We start from the raw sequence: 16,664 nt of genomic DNA, 5'->3' as shown, positions 1-16,664 counted from the left end.
CTAAAGAATGATAAATAATACGTAATAGACGTCTTCCATGTGCATTTTCTGTGCTTGCCATTGTGACCCACCCTGTGTCCCATTTTCTCTACCCAACAACTCCCTGAGGAATTACAGTCCCCATTTCACAGATGAGGAAACAGTCTTTGGGAGGTTAAGCAACTTGGCCAAAGTCACTAGAAATTTAGCTAGTGGAGTGCTCAGCTCTTCTGACTCCTAGTTCCATTTTCATGCTGTGCCCAGGCACTGTAGAACCCAAATGATCAATGTATCCACATCTGCTCTCTCAACACCATCACCTGTGCTGTGGGTGCTGTTAAGTCTTGGAGAAGACAAAAAGCATGGTGACCCAGAACCAAGTGTCTCGAGATCCCCAATGTGACGAGCTGGGGACTGGACTTCACGTGTGGGAAGCCAGGGTCCAGCCTCATGCTGTTACTCTTTTCTCTATGACCTCAGGCAGGGTCCTTAATCTCTCTCTCTTTTTTTAAAAAAAATAAATTTATTTATTTTAGGCTACGTTGGGTCTTTGTTGGTGCGCGCGCGGGCTTTCTCTAGTTGTGGCGAGGCGGGGCTGCTCTTCGTTGCACTGCACGGGCTTCTCCTTGCGGTGGCTTCTGTTGCTGCGGAGCACAGGCTCTAGGCACGCGGGCTTCAGGAGTTGTGGTGCACGGGCTCCGTAGCTGTGTCTCGTGGGCCCTACAGCACAGGCTCAGTAGTTGTGGCTCACGGACTCTAGAGTGCAGTCTCAGTAGTTGTGGTGCACGGGCTTAGTTGCTCTGCGGCATGTGGGATCTTCCCGGACCAGGGATCCAACCCGTGTCCCCTGCATTGGTGGAGGATTCTTAACCACTGAACCACCAGGGAAGTCCCTGTACCCATTTTTCTGATTTGAGAAACTACGATACAGAAATGATGCAACATGACCAAGGTTACAAGATACAGTTACTACCAACAACAAGAGAACTAAAAAATACCCAGCAGACCAGGTTGGGCTGGTGCAGTTTGGGAGTCTTCAAGACCACCCTCAGGTTCAGTAACTCACAAGGACTCACAGAATTCAGCAGAACTATTCTATTCCTGGTTACAATTTATTTATTTATTTATAAATATATTTTTTTCTTTATTTATTTTTGGCTGCGTTGGGTCTTCATTGCTGCGCACAGGCTTTCTCTAGTTGCAGCAAACAGGGGCTACTCTTCGTTGTGGTGCACGGGCTTCTCATTGCAGTGGCTTCTCTTGTTGCAGAGCACAGGCTCTAGGTGCGCGGGCTTCAGTAGTTGTGGCAAGTAGGCTCAGTAGTTGTGGCTCGCAGGCTCTAGAGCACAGGCTCCGTAGTTGTGGCGCACGGGCTGAGTTGCTCCGCGGCATGTGGGATCTTCCCGGACCAGGGCTCGAACCCATGTCCCCTGCATTGACAGGCAGACTCTTAACCACTGCACCACCAGGGAAGTCTCCCCTGGTTACGATTTATTATAACAAAAGAACAGAGACTAAAATCAGCAGAGGGAAGAGCACACAGGGCAGGACCTAGGAGAGACCAGACACCCGTTTCCAGTTGTCATCTCCCAGTGGACAGCGCCCCTCCTCTCCCAGCAACAAAGTATGGGAAACTCACCAGACCTTGGTGTTCATCCTGGAGGAAGCAGAGAAGTCAGGATGCTTGCTGACCCTTGACGTTGCTTCCCTACAGCCCCCACCAGTCTGCTTTATTCTTCTTGTTCCTTGGAGAAGACTCTGCAGTGCAGCGGTTCCTTCCATGGGCTCCCCACGCCCTCCCTGCAGTGGTTGATGGGAGGTGCTCCCATGGGTCTGAACAACATGAATAACATCTTCCAGGTGACTTTTAGCATAATTGCCCCTTGGGCCAACAGCACCATCACCCTCCTCGGCGAGCCTGAAATAACCATGGGCCTCCACTGTGAGGGGAAGGACCGATATGGCATCCATACTTCAAGCATCTTCCTCATACCAGGTAAGTATACAGGGGTCTAGTTGCTGGGCTAGAACGACACCACCTAGGGACCAGGATGAGGTTGGGTACAGAGCCAGAGGAAAGAGTATTGGCTCAGAATTTACAGCCTTAGGAGAAAAACTACTCCCACTTCCCTCTGATTCCAGATAAGAATTCAGTTTCCAATGCGTTCGTGAAAGGGCTGATCCAGGGCGTCGTGTATGGACCCATTGCATCAGCACTATTCTCCTTCCTTGTTCTCCTTGCGTGAGTATCAAGTTAAAATTCAACAGCAAGGGGCCTTCCCTTCCCTGGTGGCGCAGTGGTTGAGAATCCACCTGCCGATGCAGGGGACGCGGGTTCGTGCCCTGGTCCGGGAAGATCCCACATGCCGTGGAGCGGCTGGGCCCGTGAGCCATGGCCGCTGAGCCTGCGCATCCGGAGCCTGTGCTCCGCAACGGGAGAGGCCACAGCAGTGAGAGGCCCGCGTACCGCAAAAAAAAAAAAAAAAAAAAAAAATCAACAGCAAGCCTTCCCCAAAGCCTACCACATTTATTTACATTCTTTATTTCCTTCCTTATGATTCTTCCAGTTAATTCAGCTCTGTCAGTTTTCTTGATACAGACGCTTACATCATTACATTTCAGCCATTCTTCTTTTCCAGTTTTCCATTTAAGGCTATAAATTTCCCTGTAAGCATGACTGTAGCTGAGTCTCACAAGTTTTACTATAAAGTCTTTTATTATCTTTTGGTTTAAATATCGCTAATTTCCGTTATTATTTTTTGACCCATAGAAGTTTTTTTAGCGGCATCAATATTTTCTAATAATCCTCTTTTCTTTATTTCTATTTAAATCCAATAAGGTCAAAGAATATGCTATGCATGATTTCAGTTCTTTATTTCTTCGTGACAAAATTTTTGTTTAGTTTATATAAATAAATATTCCAATGTGGGCTTGAAAAGACTATGCATTCTACGCTTGTGGAATGCAGTGTTTTATATAAATATTATATATATGTACGTGTATATATGTGTATATATATATATCCTTTAAACCAAATTTATTAGTCATGTTGTTTAAATCTGCTCGAGCTGTACAGTGACTTCTGCCTGGTGCCCTTCCCTACACTTCATCTCCCATCCCTGAACCCCTCTCTTACCTGGCTGACGTTTACTCATTGCTTAGGACTCAGCTCACAGCTCTTCCATCATGGGCTCCAGGAAACCTTCCCCGGTACCCGGGCTGGGTGCCTTTTCAGGGCCCTCATAGCCATCTGGGCCTTGGGGTATTAGCACTAAAGGTTTCACTCTGATGTGACTAAGTGTGGATATCTTTTTTTGTCTGTTGTTATATTTGTTTGGCCTCTTTAATCTCTGCTTTGCTGTCTTTTATCAGTCCTGGAAAAGTCTCAAACATTCTTTCATATATGTCTCTGCCCTTTCCTTTCACTATGGGATTCTCAGTTAATATTTGTCAAACCTTCTTTCTCTTTTTTTTTTCCCTCTAACCTTGTCTCCTGTATTTTCCAAGGACATAGACAAGTAAACAAGTGCTGTGTCAGAGGCCGGCACAAGGAAGATACTAAGGGAAATTTACCCCTTCGGTATCTCCTTCTCCCTTGGGAGCAAGCATCAATACTGCCCAGAAATCCCTCAGCCTACCTCTAGTCAGCCCCTCCCAACATAGCACTCTGTCAGTACTACAAATATTTTCCTTTTCCCCCCAACTCTCTTATCTCCTCCCCTCTCACTCTTAGCAGTAAGGTTTCCCTACTTCGCAGGAAAAAAGCAGCTCCCCAAACCTACAAAGTTATTTCCCATTGGCACTGAAGATTTACGCCTTGCCCTTTTCAGAGAAAGAGGCATCCCTCTTCCCGTCCAAGGTTAGCCCTACCTCCTTTGCTTGGGAATCCATCTTGTCCACACTTCATTAATCATTCCTCCTGTCTCTTAAATTATCAATCACCCTCTCTTCACTGGCTCTTTCTCTGAATTATATAAGTATGTCCAAATCTCTCCCACTTCAGCCCCACAAACTCCTTCTATGTACCATCCAGTGTTTGGGTTTTTTTTTTTTTTTGAGAGAGAGAGAGAGCTGACATCCACTTTCTGATTCTCATCACCCTCACATTCTCCAGTCCACGTCAATATGCTCTCCAGCTCCGTGCCCCTGAAATGACATTGTCTAAACCAACCAGTCATCCTTATTCTCAAAATCCAATAGCAGATGTTCTTTTTCTGGTTCACCTTTAAGTGACATTTATCACTGGGTGGCCATTTGTGATTGGCTCCTACCCAGTGGCTCCTCTCCGGAGAGAAGAAATACGGCAAAGCCATCTGCTGAAAGTGATGTGGGTGGGAGCAGGGGTGAGGGGTAGAGAATGAAGAAGACGGACAGTGTTAGGCGTGGTTAGGATAGCCACTGAGGAGAATCACTGGGATCTGTACAAGGACAAGGACAACACTTGGTGAGCAGCAGCAAAGGCCCAGCAGTGACTGGAGATTATTAATTTTTTTTGGAGATTATTAATTGTTAGTGGCAGTAAGCGGCATTGCCCTGTGATGTTTCCTCCCACCAGTGGTCATCGGAAAGAAAGAGTAGATGGTGGCATTGATCTAGGTTTGGGTCTTTGCAGGCAGGGTCCATGGAAGGCTGATGGGGTGGGGGAAACGGAGGCAGGGAGGCTGGAGGGAGAGAGCACTTCAAGTGGGCAACCAGTTGTACCCTGTGGGGTTGGGAAGGAAGGGAAACCAAGAGGGTCTTCACAGGTGCTAGAGAACATGGTGTCTTGGCCTTGAAGTTTCCACCTGTGGGATCAAAGAAGAGGAACATGAGATTGGAATGAAAGCACAGGAAAGCTGATAGAGTAGAACCAGGGAGAGCATGGGGCATTGGGGTTCATATTTTCACAGGTGGAAAACTTTGGAGGATAACGGAAGCTTGGTGGTTACTAAGGGAGATAAGTCGCAGTAGTCAGAACTCTTCCAGTTGTGGGTGACAAGAGCTGAACTCAACGCGTTCAAGAGAACTCGACAACAGTTCTGGTTGCTTTGTTGTCATAATCCCCCGGCCCTACTGCTTAAGCCATGATTTTAAGCCATGATCGTTTTAGCGTGTCTTACAATTTCATGGATCAGGAATGTGGGTGGGACCCAACTGGGTGATTTTTCTGCCCTCCTGTGGCATCTACTGAGGTCACGTGGTGGTAGTTAGCTAGCAGCTGGGCTGGGCTGTGGCATTTTGATGGGGACAGTCAGAAGATTGCTGGGCCCCTCCCCCTTTCCAAGGAGTCTCAGGGCCTCTCATGGTGGTCTCTTCCAAGGCGTAAGTTGCCAGTCCCCTTTAGGGCTAGACCTGGAATTGACAGTGTCCTTTCTGCCATATTCTTTTACAAAAAGTCGTAAGCTAGTCAAGATTCAAGGGGAGAGGAAATAAACCCCACCTCTCCGTGGGAGGAAGGCCAAAAACTTACAACTGTGAAAAGACTAAGGGGACTCTCTGTACACTGATATGCACAAATATGCCAGGAATATTGAGAAAGAAAAGGGATGCAGAAGAGATTTCTCTAAGGAATGCCCTGACGGTCCAGTGGTTAGGACTCCGTGCTTTCACTGCCGAGGGTGTGGGTTCGATCCCTGGTCGGGGAATCCCACAAGCTGTGCAGCACAGCCAAAAAAATATTTTTTTAATTAAAAAAAAAAAGATTTGTCTATAAAAAAAATTGCATACATATCGAGACTTTAGGGGGGCAGGAGAGAAGCAGAGGGAAGGCACAGTCATGAAGGGCCGCCAGGCTGGAGGGCTGGGGGACTTTATGCCAGGGGACACCGGGGAGCCATGGGAGGGCTGTGAACAGGATGCTGGGAAGAGGGTCCAGGCCAAGAGAGTAGGGACTTGTATCCCCATTTGAGGGGAGGCGATGCTGCTCACAGAACCAGCAAACGGAGGGAAATTGGGTCTTCTGGCCCCCAGCCCAGGGCTCCTGCTGGGAACCAGGGGGAACTGAGCACAGCGTTAACCACGGGGCTCATTGCCTTAGAATGAAGATGCGTAAGTGGTGGGAGGAGAGTCATATTCCCATGGCCAATGAGGCCCTGATCTTCAAGAAACCAGAGCTGCTGGAGGAGCCAGAAACACCCAAGGAGTCTGAAGCTGAAACCTCACCTGCTTCTGTTACAGGTTAAGTCCCTGGGCTGGGCTGCTGCACAGCTGAGGCCACCAGAGGGCACTCGTTAGACACAAAGATTCCCAGAGCCCCCGGGTACCTGGCAACCGGCCGGGAGAACCAGGGCTCAGCCTTAGCAGAGCATCTGTCCGCTTCTTCAAGCCGAGGCCCCATTCCAGTAGCCAAGCCCCCTGTGCCCCAGATGGTGACGACCCTGAGGGGTCCCAGCCCCACCTGCTGCCCCTCCCACAGGCAGCCCTTGCCCCACCAGGAAAGGAGAGCAACATCTAGAAAGGGGCTTATGAGTCCGCTTGTGCTGCCAAAAGAAAGCACCACAGACTTGGGAGCTTAAACAACAGAAATTTAGTTTTTCACTATTCTGGAAACTACAAGTCCAAGATCAGGGTGTGGGCGGGGTTCATTCCTTCTGAGGCCTCTCCCCTTGGCTCGCAGACAGTCATCTTCCTCTTGTGTCCTCACGTGGTCATCCTTCGGTGCATGTCTGTGTCCTAATCTCCTCCTTATGAGGGCACCAATCCTATTGGATTAGGGCCCACCCACGTGACCTCATTTCACCTCATCTCTTTAAAGGCCCTGTCTCCAAACAGAGTCACATTCTGAGGTGCTGGGGTCTAGGGCTTCAACGTACAGATGGGGTGAGGCGGGAAGGGACACAATTCAGCCCATGACAGAGGCTTCAAGGAGCTAATGGGATCCCTCCGTTTGTGGGAGACCCTTAAAGGGGAGGGGCTTGCCCACGGCAGAGGGACGCCAGGATCTGTGTCTCCCACAGTCTAGGGCTCTTGAGAGCGAAAGAAGACCGCAGACACGTGAACTCCAGGACAGATCAAGCCCAGCGCGTGGCTCACAGCCACCTAGATCCAGTGGCCCGGGGAAGACCTGCGTAGACCGGCAGGGCAGGAGCGGCGGCTACCGTTCAGAAGCTAAGGCCAGAGGCCCTGCTCAGCACTCACCCATCCACTGGGCAGACACCCCCCTAGGCCTCCTGTCAGCCCACACACCTGCTCCCTGCCCTGGAGGAGCGAGGTCTGGACCGGCCTGAGTCACCCAGGAGCACAGGTGAAATACAAGAACCCTGTAGGGGGCAGTACTAGGCTATGGACTGTTACCATGGCAGAGGCCCCATGGGGCCCTGTGAACCAGAGTGACAGTGACCACCAACCACGTCCAGCCCCAGCATTCTACAGGGAGAGAAACTGAGACCCGTAGAAGGGAAATGAGACCCTATAGGTCCCTCTGCAGGGACTCTGGGGATACTCCCCATTCCCACATGGCAAACGGGGAAACTGAGGCTCACTGCGCCCCAGGCCACACAGCAAGACCTTGCCCTGCTCAGGACCCCTGGGTCCCTGGAACAGCTGTCCGGGTCCCTGATCATTTTCTCCTGACCTTATAAGCCTCCAGTGCAGAGGCTGCAAACTCAAGCCCACAGGAGCCAGGCAGCCTGGGGGGACCGCATCCACCTGAGAGCAGGTGCCCCACCTGAAGGGGCCGCCCCGCAGCCGCCGTCTCCACTCCCACGCCTTCCACCACCCACCCGCCCCGAGCAGCTGTAGGATCTCTATGGCCGGATCTGCGGGGGGGGTTTTCCCCAGAGATCCAGATTTCCGTGGGAAATTTCTGGATTCAAACATGTTGGTAATCGAGACCGTGTTTTTTAAAGAACAGCATGGTCCCAGGAAAAGCCATATGTGGGCCTCTCATTTGCAAATCTCATCAGAAGCACAGACGCAGAGGGGTCTCCCTTGATCTCAACCCAACCCCTGCCAACAGGAGGTGTCCTTATTCAGAATTCAAACACCTCAGGCCAAGCGCAAACAGAACCCCGGGCTCAGGGCTGCGAGGATGAGAACGAATTACCGGTGGAGAGGGAAGATCCAGGAAGTCACTCAGTCGTGTTGCCACAAACGTCCCCGGAGGCCTCCTGTGTGCCAGGCCCCGGAGTGAGGGCACGGCGATGAGTCGGATCCAGGTCCTTGCCCGCAACGAATACAGGTTGTCACAGCCTGCGTGGCCAGGGGCTGTGTACAGGGAGCCTCTGGGAGGGCGGGGGGCCGGCACTGGGGAAGGGGGGCTTGACCTCACCTGGGGAGCTGGAGCGTTGCCACCTGAGCTGGGAGGGGTGCTGGCAGTCCAGGCACAGTAAGACACAGGATCAAAGCCAGGGGGCTTGGAGCGCTCCAGCCAGGGCAGGGCAAGCAGAGTGTCTTGGCAGGGGGCAGACGACAGGGAGAAACAAGCCAGGAAAGGTGCCACTGGCTGGGCCTGGATGAGGCTCCCTGCAAACAGCCCTCAACCTTCACCCAAGCCACTCTCAGGCGAATCAAGGAGGGCTGTGCCTGGCCGGCTCCCCCCACCCTCCAGGACGAACCGGGTGGAGAAGCCAGAGCTGGGGTATTGCATTAAAAAAAAAATTATATATATGCAGCTTATGAGCTTATGACCTGCTAACTGGGGAGGCAGAAGCCACCCGTACGGGGCTGGCACATGGCTCCCTCAGCGTCCAACTCCCGCTTTGGGGAAGGTGCGGTTTCAACAGCACCCGCACAATGCTGAGTAGCGTCACAGGATTTTGGTGACTTACAGATCCTAGACGCAAGAGGGCGCGGTTGAGCCGGGGAAGGGCAGTCCTCCATCCCGGGGCACTGGCAAGCCCGAGATCGCAGGGTAGCAGCACCTATTACTTGTAAGGTGGTTGGGGCCAGGTTACTAACTGTTCACAGGCTTAACTCTAAGTGGTTATTTTTTTTTATTTTTATAAATTTATTTATTTATTATATTTGGCTGCGTTGGGTCTTCGTTGCTGCGCGCAGGCTTTCTCTAGTTGCGGTGAGCGGGGGCTACTCTTTATTGCGGTGCGCGGGCTTCTCATTGCGGTGGCTTCTCTTGTTGCGGAGCATGGACTCTAGGCATGCGGGCTTCAGTAGTTGCAGCACGCGGGCTCAGTAGTTGTGGCTCGAGGGCTCTAGAGCTCAGGCTCAGTAGTTGTGGCGCACGGGCTTAGTTGCTCCGAGGCATGTGGGATCTTCCCGGACCAGAGCTCGAACCCGTGTCCCCTGCATTGGCAGGTAGACTCTTAACCACTGTGCCACCAGGGAAGCCCCCAAGTGGTTATATTAAAAGGTGTCTTGGGAAAAACAAAGCGTGAACTTATGGCGAGCATCCTACACTCAAGTCCTTATCTAATGTTCAGACTCCGGGTGTGAGCAGAGTTATCACACTATAAAACACCTAGACACAAGTGGGAAAAACAAAGGCATTTTCCTCAAAAGTTGTTTTTCTCATTGTAAGAACACACGTGGCAACATCCTTGAGTTCCACTTCAAAGACCCCAAACTCCATCAGTTAGGGCCTCGTGGAGTCACGGAGACGGAATTCAGGAAAAATGAATTTTTCATTTTCCTCCTGAGTGGGCGGCAGGGTGGGGACAGCAGGGAGCCAGCAGCAGGTCCATGAATAAAGATGAGGTTGGAAAGTGGATCCTCTTCCTAGAAGCGGTTCCAGGGCTAACCTTTTCCTCCAGAGTCAAGAGAGAGACACTAGAGGGCGCTAAGGGGTCAGGCACGGCTCCAACCCCAGGCTGTGTGACATGGGGCCAGGCACAGACTCTCTGCACCAGGGTAAGAATCAAATGCTTGAAATGTAGTCGTGCACGGGGGGGGGCCCCACGCAGAGGGCCCCCAGGAGCCTACAGCTCACCCCTTCTGAGCAGACATTTGCTGATGTCCACTGTTTTTCAACAATTCACGGGAAGGACTCACAGAACTCCGCAAAGCTCTCATACTCACGATTTATTGCAGCAAAAGGATAGAGATTAAAACTAGCCATGGGGGCTTCCCTGGTGGCGCGTGGTTCTAAGAATCCGCCTGCCAATACAGGGGACACGGGTTCAAGCCCTGGTCCAGGAAGATCCCACATGCCATGAAGCAACTAAGCCCGCCTGCCCCACATCTACTGAAGCCTGCGCACCTAGAGCCCGTGCTCCGCAGCAAGAGAAGCCACCGCAATGAGAAGCCCTCGCACCACAACGAAGAGTAGCCCCCGCTCGCCACAACCAGAGAAAAGCCTGCGCACAGCAACGAAGACCCAAGGCAGCCAAAAATAAATAAATTTTAAAAATTTACTTTGAAAAAAAGAGCTAGCCATGGGAAGAGCACGCAGGGCAGAGTCCCAGAGAGGCCAGGAGCCTCCAGTGGTCCTGTCCCAGCGGAGCGGGGAGTCTGCGTGATCTCCCAGCAGCAACGTGTGACAAGACACAGAGTGTTGTCGACAAGGGGTGCTCACCTGAGCCTCGACGTCCAGGGTTTTATTGGAGGCTGGTTATGTAGCTCTTAGTTTCCAGGGCCACCGCCCACCAGGATATCAAGCTGATACCACATGACTCAAGGCATCTCCCATAAATCATACTGTTAGCATAGACTATCTGGTGTGGCCCCAGGTCCCCAGATAAACAAAGACACCCTTATCAGGACATTCCAAGGGCTTAGAGGTTCCCTCCCAGGGGCCAGTCCTCTGTTTAAAATGGGCAGGGTTTGGACAACCCAGGCCTGCTGAGTCAACCCTTCACTGCACACCTGTCTGAGGCCAGTTGGAAGTGCAGGAGATGCAGATGAGTCAGCCTAGATGAGGACAAGAGTATCCTCCTCTGAGAGATGATGGGACTCGGTGGTTTAGGCAGTTTAGTGCCGACCTCTTAGCCTTGGCATTTCCCACTCACAGGGCCCTTCCCTGCCCCTCCTACACCCCTGGGTTGACCTGGGTCCCAGTCTGGACAGGGGGAGGCCCGTCTCACCTCTGCATCCATGCAGTGCTCAGCACGGAGTGTGGCACCCGGGGGGCTCGGGGAAACATTTGCTACATGAGCAACAGAAGGAAGGAATGAGAAACAGTGAGGGAGAGACAGAAAGGTGGAGACAGAGACGGAAAGAGACAGATGGCAACTGAGGTGGAGAATGACAAGGAGGCGGAGACAGGGACATAAACCAGAGAGAAAGAAGGATGAAGGGGAGATGCACAGAGGGAGAGGAAGAGGAGATCACGGGAAGACAGATTTGTATAAACCTCCTCTGTCCCTTCAGGAGGTGATGGCAACAGCCATGATCATGGCACTGGCCAGGACTGAGTGACCCAAGCCCTCAGCCCTTATTCACTTAACCCAGCGGCCCTGCGGTCTGGTCATTGTGACCCTTTCACAGAGGAGGAAACTGAGGCCCAGAAGCCTCCCTATGGTCACACTGCAAACTTGTGAGATGGGAGCTAGGCCCTCGAGGATGAGGACGCTGAGCTTCAGAAAGGGGAGGCTCCTTCCCAGGGGCTCACAGCCTGAGAGGCAAAGCCAAGTCCATTCGGGTGCACTGCCGTCTCCTGGCTGCTCCTAGGAGCTGGGCCCATTAGGGCCACTTCTCCGCATCTCCGAGACAGGCTGGAGCTTGGTCCTCCTCCCCAGAGACGAACACGTTCTGGTGCCTAGTGTTTCCTCCCAGACAGGTGGGTCTCAACCAGGATCCATGCTGCCCTTCCCAGGGGACCGTCTGGGTTGTCACGACATCTAGTGCGTGGAGTCCTGGGATGCTGCTTAACACCCTTCAACGCACGGGGCAGCCCCCACCATAAAGAATCACCCAGCCCCAGATGTCAGCGATGCCAAGACTGAGAAAGCCTGTTCTAGAGGAATAGGATGGACCTACAAGCACATGTGTGTGTTATACATTTGCATGATGTACTTTGCTTCCTTTCACTCACAGAACACCACACCGTCTGTATCATTCACCTCACTCTTTACCAGCTGCCTATCAATGCATACAATGTATCAAACCAGTCCTTTGTTGAGTATTTAGGTAGTTTGTCCTCTGAGCACTGCAGACAATGCTACATTCAGCCGTTGGGCATGAATGAGAATACACCTGCAGGAGAAAATTCTGGATATGGACTTTCAAGGTTAAGGGTGAGGTACATAGTTTCCAGGGATGATGCCAACGTGACCTTCACAGAAAGGGAACCGATTTCACTCTTGTCGACAACTGCTATCGCCAACCTGGTGTGTTTCTGGGTCCTTTGAACTTTGCCTATCCAGTGTATGAAAAAATAGTATCTGTGGCCATCAGAGTCTTTATTTCACTTGTTAGGTATGAAATGAAGTGTCTTCCACACTCCTGAACCTTCTAAACATCATCTTCAGGGGGCTTTGGGCCTCGACTGTGAAACCCCAACAGTGTTAGGACAGCAGGGGTCCTGGCCGGAAAGAGACAGCCACCTCCAGTGGGATTCCTAAATAGACTTTGTGATAAAGGTACCATTCACAGAGGTGCGAGCGGGGTTAGGGATACAGGGATGGTAAGGCTCCTAGGAACCAGGAACAAAAGGGAAAGATTCCTTCCAGGTTCTGCTGTGTCCTTGAGGAACTAGGAGAGAAATGGTGTCTCTGAGGCCTTATTGAGAACCGGAGCCGTGGCCAAGGGGCCACCTGACAGGCCCCAACGTAGGGCAGCGGGCAAGGACCAGAGCATTCTCCAGCCACCCTTCAGTGTTCTGCCTGTGCCTCCCTTTGGCCAGACCCCCCTTGAGGTCAAAGGGCAAGTAAGCTTGCAGGGTATGAGAGTTCCAGGTGCTCCACATCCTTGCCAACACTTACTACTATCAATCCTTTTAGCCATTCTAGTGAGTGGCCCTGATTTGATTCCCCTGATGACTAATGGTGTTGGGTATTTTTTTCAGGTGCTTATTAGAAATCCTCTTTCGGTGAAGTATTTGTCCAAGTCTTTTGCCCATTTAAAAATTGAGTGGTCTCTTTTGTTGTTGATTTGTGGGAGCTCTTTACATTGATATAGTCTGGCTATAAGTGCGTTATCAGATACACATATGGCAAATGTCTTCAGCTGTGTCTACAGCTTTGAGGAATTCCTTTACTTTTTTACTTCTCTGCTTTTACTTCTCTATGTCTGTTTCCTCATCTGTGAAACAGAGGTAAAGATAAGACACACCCCCAGGGACATCGTAAGGCTTCAAGGAGAATGTAAAAATGTGCTCAGAAAGGTGCCTGCGTGTAGGAAGCGCTCATATTGTCGTCAGGACTGGGATGGGTCATTCCAGGAAGAGAGAACCCTGTCCTCAACCTAAGCCTCATCATAGTGAAGCCATAAATGACCTTTTGCCAGGACCCCAATGGATTTTGTACAGGGGTGTGTTGGTACAATGGCTCTCAGACAAAAAGTGCTGATTTGTAGTGTTTGCCAGTTGCCACCGTGTAAATACTTCCATCATGTCCAATTTCAGGCTAACCGTGGTTTAACATCCATTTTGAAAATTCCTGAAAACTTAACCATCAGTTCTCACAAATCAGTGTGGCACACCACCAGCTCTTACGCCACCTGGCTGTGTTACCGTAGGTGGGTCCCTTTCCCTCTCTGGATCTTCGTTCTCTCTGAGTACCTACGAGGTGTCAGTCACTGGGCTAAGCTCTGGAGATAAGCCTTGAACAAAAGCAGACAAAAACAAACAAACAAAACACCTGTCCTAGATGCTCGACATTGCTAATCACCAGAGAAATGAACATCAAAACCACACTGAGCTGTCACCTCACGCCTGTCAGGATGGCTATCAGCAAAAAGCACAAATAACAAATGCTGGAGAGGATGTGGAGAAAAGAGGACTCTTCTCCACTGTTGGGGAGAATGTAAATGGGTGCAGCCACTGTGGAAAACAGTATGGAGGTTCCTCAAAAAAATAAAATATACAACCGTATGATCCAGCAATTCTACTCCTGGGCATATATGCAAAGAAAATGAAAAACACTAATTTGAAAAGACACATGCACCCCAGTGTTCATAGCAGCATTATTTACAATAGCCAAGACATGGTAGCAACCTAAGTGTCCATCAACAGATAAATGAATAAATATTCATATATGTATATATACGAATACTACTCAGCTGAAAGAAAAAAGAATGAAATTTTGCCTTTTGCAACAACATGGATGAACCCGGAGGGTATTATGCTTAGTAAAATAAGTCAGACAGGCAAATACCGTATGTTATCACTTATATGTGGAATCTAAAACATAAAACAAACGGATGAGTATAACAAAACAGAAACAGACTGACAGATGTAGAGAACAAACTAGTGGTTACCAGTGGGGAGAGGGAAGGGGGGAGGGGCAAGATGGGGTGGAGGATTAAGAGGTACAAACTACTACGTATAAAAGAAATAAACTGGGGCTTCCCTTGTGGCACAGTGGTTGAGAGTCTGCCTGCCGATGCAGGGGACGCGGGTTCGTGCCCCGGTCCGGGAAGATCCCACATGCCGCGGAGCGGCTGGGCCCGTGACCCATGGCCGCTGAGCTTGCGCGTCCGGAGGCTGTGCTCTGCAACGGGAGAGGCCACGGCAGTGAGAGGCCCGAGTACCACAAAAAAAAAAAAAAAAAGAAAGAAACTATAGGATTATATTGTATAGCACAGGGAATATAACCAATATTTTATAACTTTAAATGGAGTATAATCTATAAAAATTTTGAATCACTATATTGTACACCTGAAACTAATATAATATTGCAAATCAACTATACCTCAATTAAACAAACAATCAAAAGCACAAAACCCTGCCTTAGCAAAGCTTACATTCTGGAAGCGGGAGATGGAGGGGAAGGGAAGTGACTGGAAACAAACAAGTGAACAGTGAAATAAGGGAACGGTAAAGGCTATGGAGAAAACAAAACCGATGTCACAGAGAGCTGTTGCATTGCGAGTGGGGGTTACTTTGGATAGCATGATCAACAAAGGCTTATTTTTTAAGATTTATTTTTTTTTATTCAATTTCTTTATTTTTGGCTGTGTCAGGTCTTAGTTGCGGCACGCCGTCTCTTCACTGTGGTGCGTGGGCTTCTCTCTGGTTGTGGTGGTGGATTTTCTCTTCTCTAGTTGTGGCGCGTGGGCTCCAGGGCATGTGTGCAAGGCAGTTGTGGCTCAAAGGCTCTCTAGTTGAGGTGCGCGAGCTCAGTAGCTGTGGCATGCGGGCTTGTCCCGAGGCATGTGGGATCTTAGTTCCCTGACCAGGGATCGAACCCACGTCCCCTGCATTGTAAGGCAGATTCTTTACCACTGGACCACCAGGGAAGTCCCAACAAAGGCTTCTGAAAGGTGAGACCTGAATGATAAGAGTCTTGTGCCAATCTGGTGAGAAGAGCATTCCGGCAGAGGTAACAACAAGTGCAAAGGCCCTGAGGTTGGAACAAGTTGGGCTTGTTCAAGGAGCCCAATGAAGGCCACAGCAGCTGGAGTTGAGTGAGTGAGGCAGTGCAGTAGCATCAGCTGGTCTATGAGTTCAGTGCTTGTGGATCTGAAGGTGGAGGCCTAGAGACCAGGGCATTGGCTGCTGCCTTCAGAGCAGTCATCCAGGGGAGACGTGACAGCTCAGGGAAGGGTGGAGTGGGAAGAAGAGGACAGAGTAGAGATCTGTTTTGAAGGTGGAGGCCGAGCTAGCTTCTCTTGCAGACAGATTGGATTTGGGGGTTGGGGGGAGGAATAGAGGATGGCTGTGCTTTTGCAGGTAAACAGCCCCTAGGGGGTGACTTCAGAACCTTCTGCCTCCAAGTGCCCCAGACATGGAGTAGGCTCAGGGATTGCTCTCTTGCCTCAGAGGCTAGATGGGGGCACAGGGGACAGGGATGCCTCACCTGGTGGGCCAGGAGGGAGGACTATACCCGGTAAATGGATGTATAGTGGGACCAGGAGGAAGAGCTAACTTCAGGTTGTTAGGGCACTGGGCTGAGTTAGCACCCTCCCCAGAATCTCCGTTATTCTTCTCAATAACCTTGAGAAATAGAGATGATTCCATCTTGCAGGGAAGACACTGAGATTCTGGGGAAAGAAGTGACTTGTCCAAGGTCTCGCCCGCAGCCAAGTGACTGAAAGAATGAGCAGTGGGGATTCTCCATACCTGAACCCTGGATTACCATCTCCCAAGGTCAGGTCCCCCCCCCCCCCCCGTCTCTCCCCATTCCCCTATTATCCTGGGGACGAGGGTTGGGATGGACGGAAGAAGGAAATTTCACCCCAAAGTCAGTGTTATTCATGAAAGTAGATGGAGAAGCGGAACTATGTCCCACAGGAAGAGGGGGCTGGGAGTTCTGATTCCTGGGTCTGGGGGAGGTGGGGACTTGGGGAGCAGACTCCTGGGCCTGAGGGGGCTGGGGGCCGGACTCCTGGGGTTGGGGGGCCGGAATTTCTGGGTCTGAGGGAGGATGAGATTGGGACCTGAAGCAGGAGGGAGGTGGGCTCCAGGAAAAGTGTCCCAGACCCGGGGTTCTAGGGAGCCGAGGTGGGAAGCCCTGTGGATCGAGGGGGCGGGAGGGGGTAGGGGCCGGGCCGCAGTAACAAAGGCCTCTCCCTCCAAAGAGCAACCCTCCTCGGCCCCGCCTCCCTGGCCCCCCGCCTCCCCTGATTGGTCGGCCTTCCTGCCCGTCAGCACCGCCCCCTCCCCGGGTCTGCAGCAGCTCCGGCCGCCTCGTCGCGCCCCCCCAGCCCCCTCC

At 51.1% G+C, this 16,664-nt stretch overlaps 1 protein-coding gene across 1 annotated transcript; it reads left to right on the top strand.

The window, feature by feature from the left end:
* The first annotated feature begins 341 nt into the window (after positions 1-341).
* SIGLECL1 (SIGLEC family like 1) lies at positions 342-2,225 on the top strand. Its single transcript, XM_060000618.1, has 3 exons — positions 342-378; positions 1,694-1,975; positions 2,122-2,225. Exons 1-3 carry the CDS (start codon positions 342-344, stop codon positions 2,223-2,225), a joined length of 423 nt encoding a protein of 140 aa, XP_059856601.1.
* The last annotated feature ends 14,439 nt before the right edge of the window (positions 2,226-16,664 follow it).

Source organism: Delphinus delphis, chromosome 20 (genome assembly GCF_949987515.2).
Source record: "Delphinus delphis chromosome 20, mDelDel1.2, whole genome shotgun sequence".
In the NCBI taxonomy this organism is placed as follows: Eukaryota; Metazoa; Chordata; class Mammalia; order Artiodactyla; family Delphinidae; genus Delphinus; species Delphinus delphis.
The sequence above is the reverse complement of the archived record's forward strand: the minus strand, read 5'-3'. Positions and strand labels throughout refer to the sequence as shown.

What these genes read in the sequence shown, in the direction of transcription:
- SIGLECL1 (XM_060000618.1), top strand. Translation starts at nt 342, where the DNA reads ATGGTGACCCAGAACCAAGTGTCTCGAGATCCCCAAT. An exon ending in AGTGTCTCGAGATCCCCAAT is followed by an intron (nt 379 to 1,693) that starts GTGACGAGCTGG and finishes GCTTCCCTACAG; the next exon opens with CCCCCACCAGTCTGCTTTAT. An exon ending in AAGCATCTTCCTCATACCAG is followed by an intron (nt 1,976 to 2,121) that starts GTAAGTATACAG and finishes CTCTGATTCCAG; the next exon opens with ATAAGAATTCAGTTTCCAAT.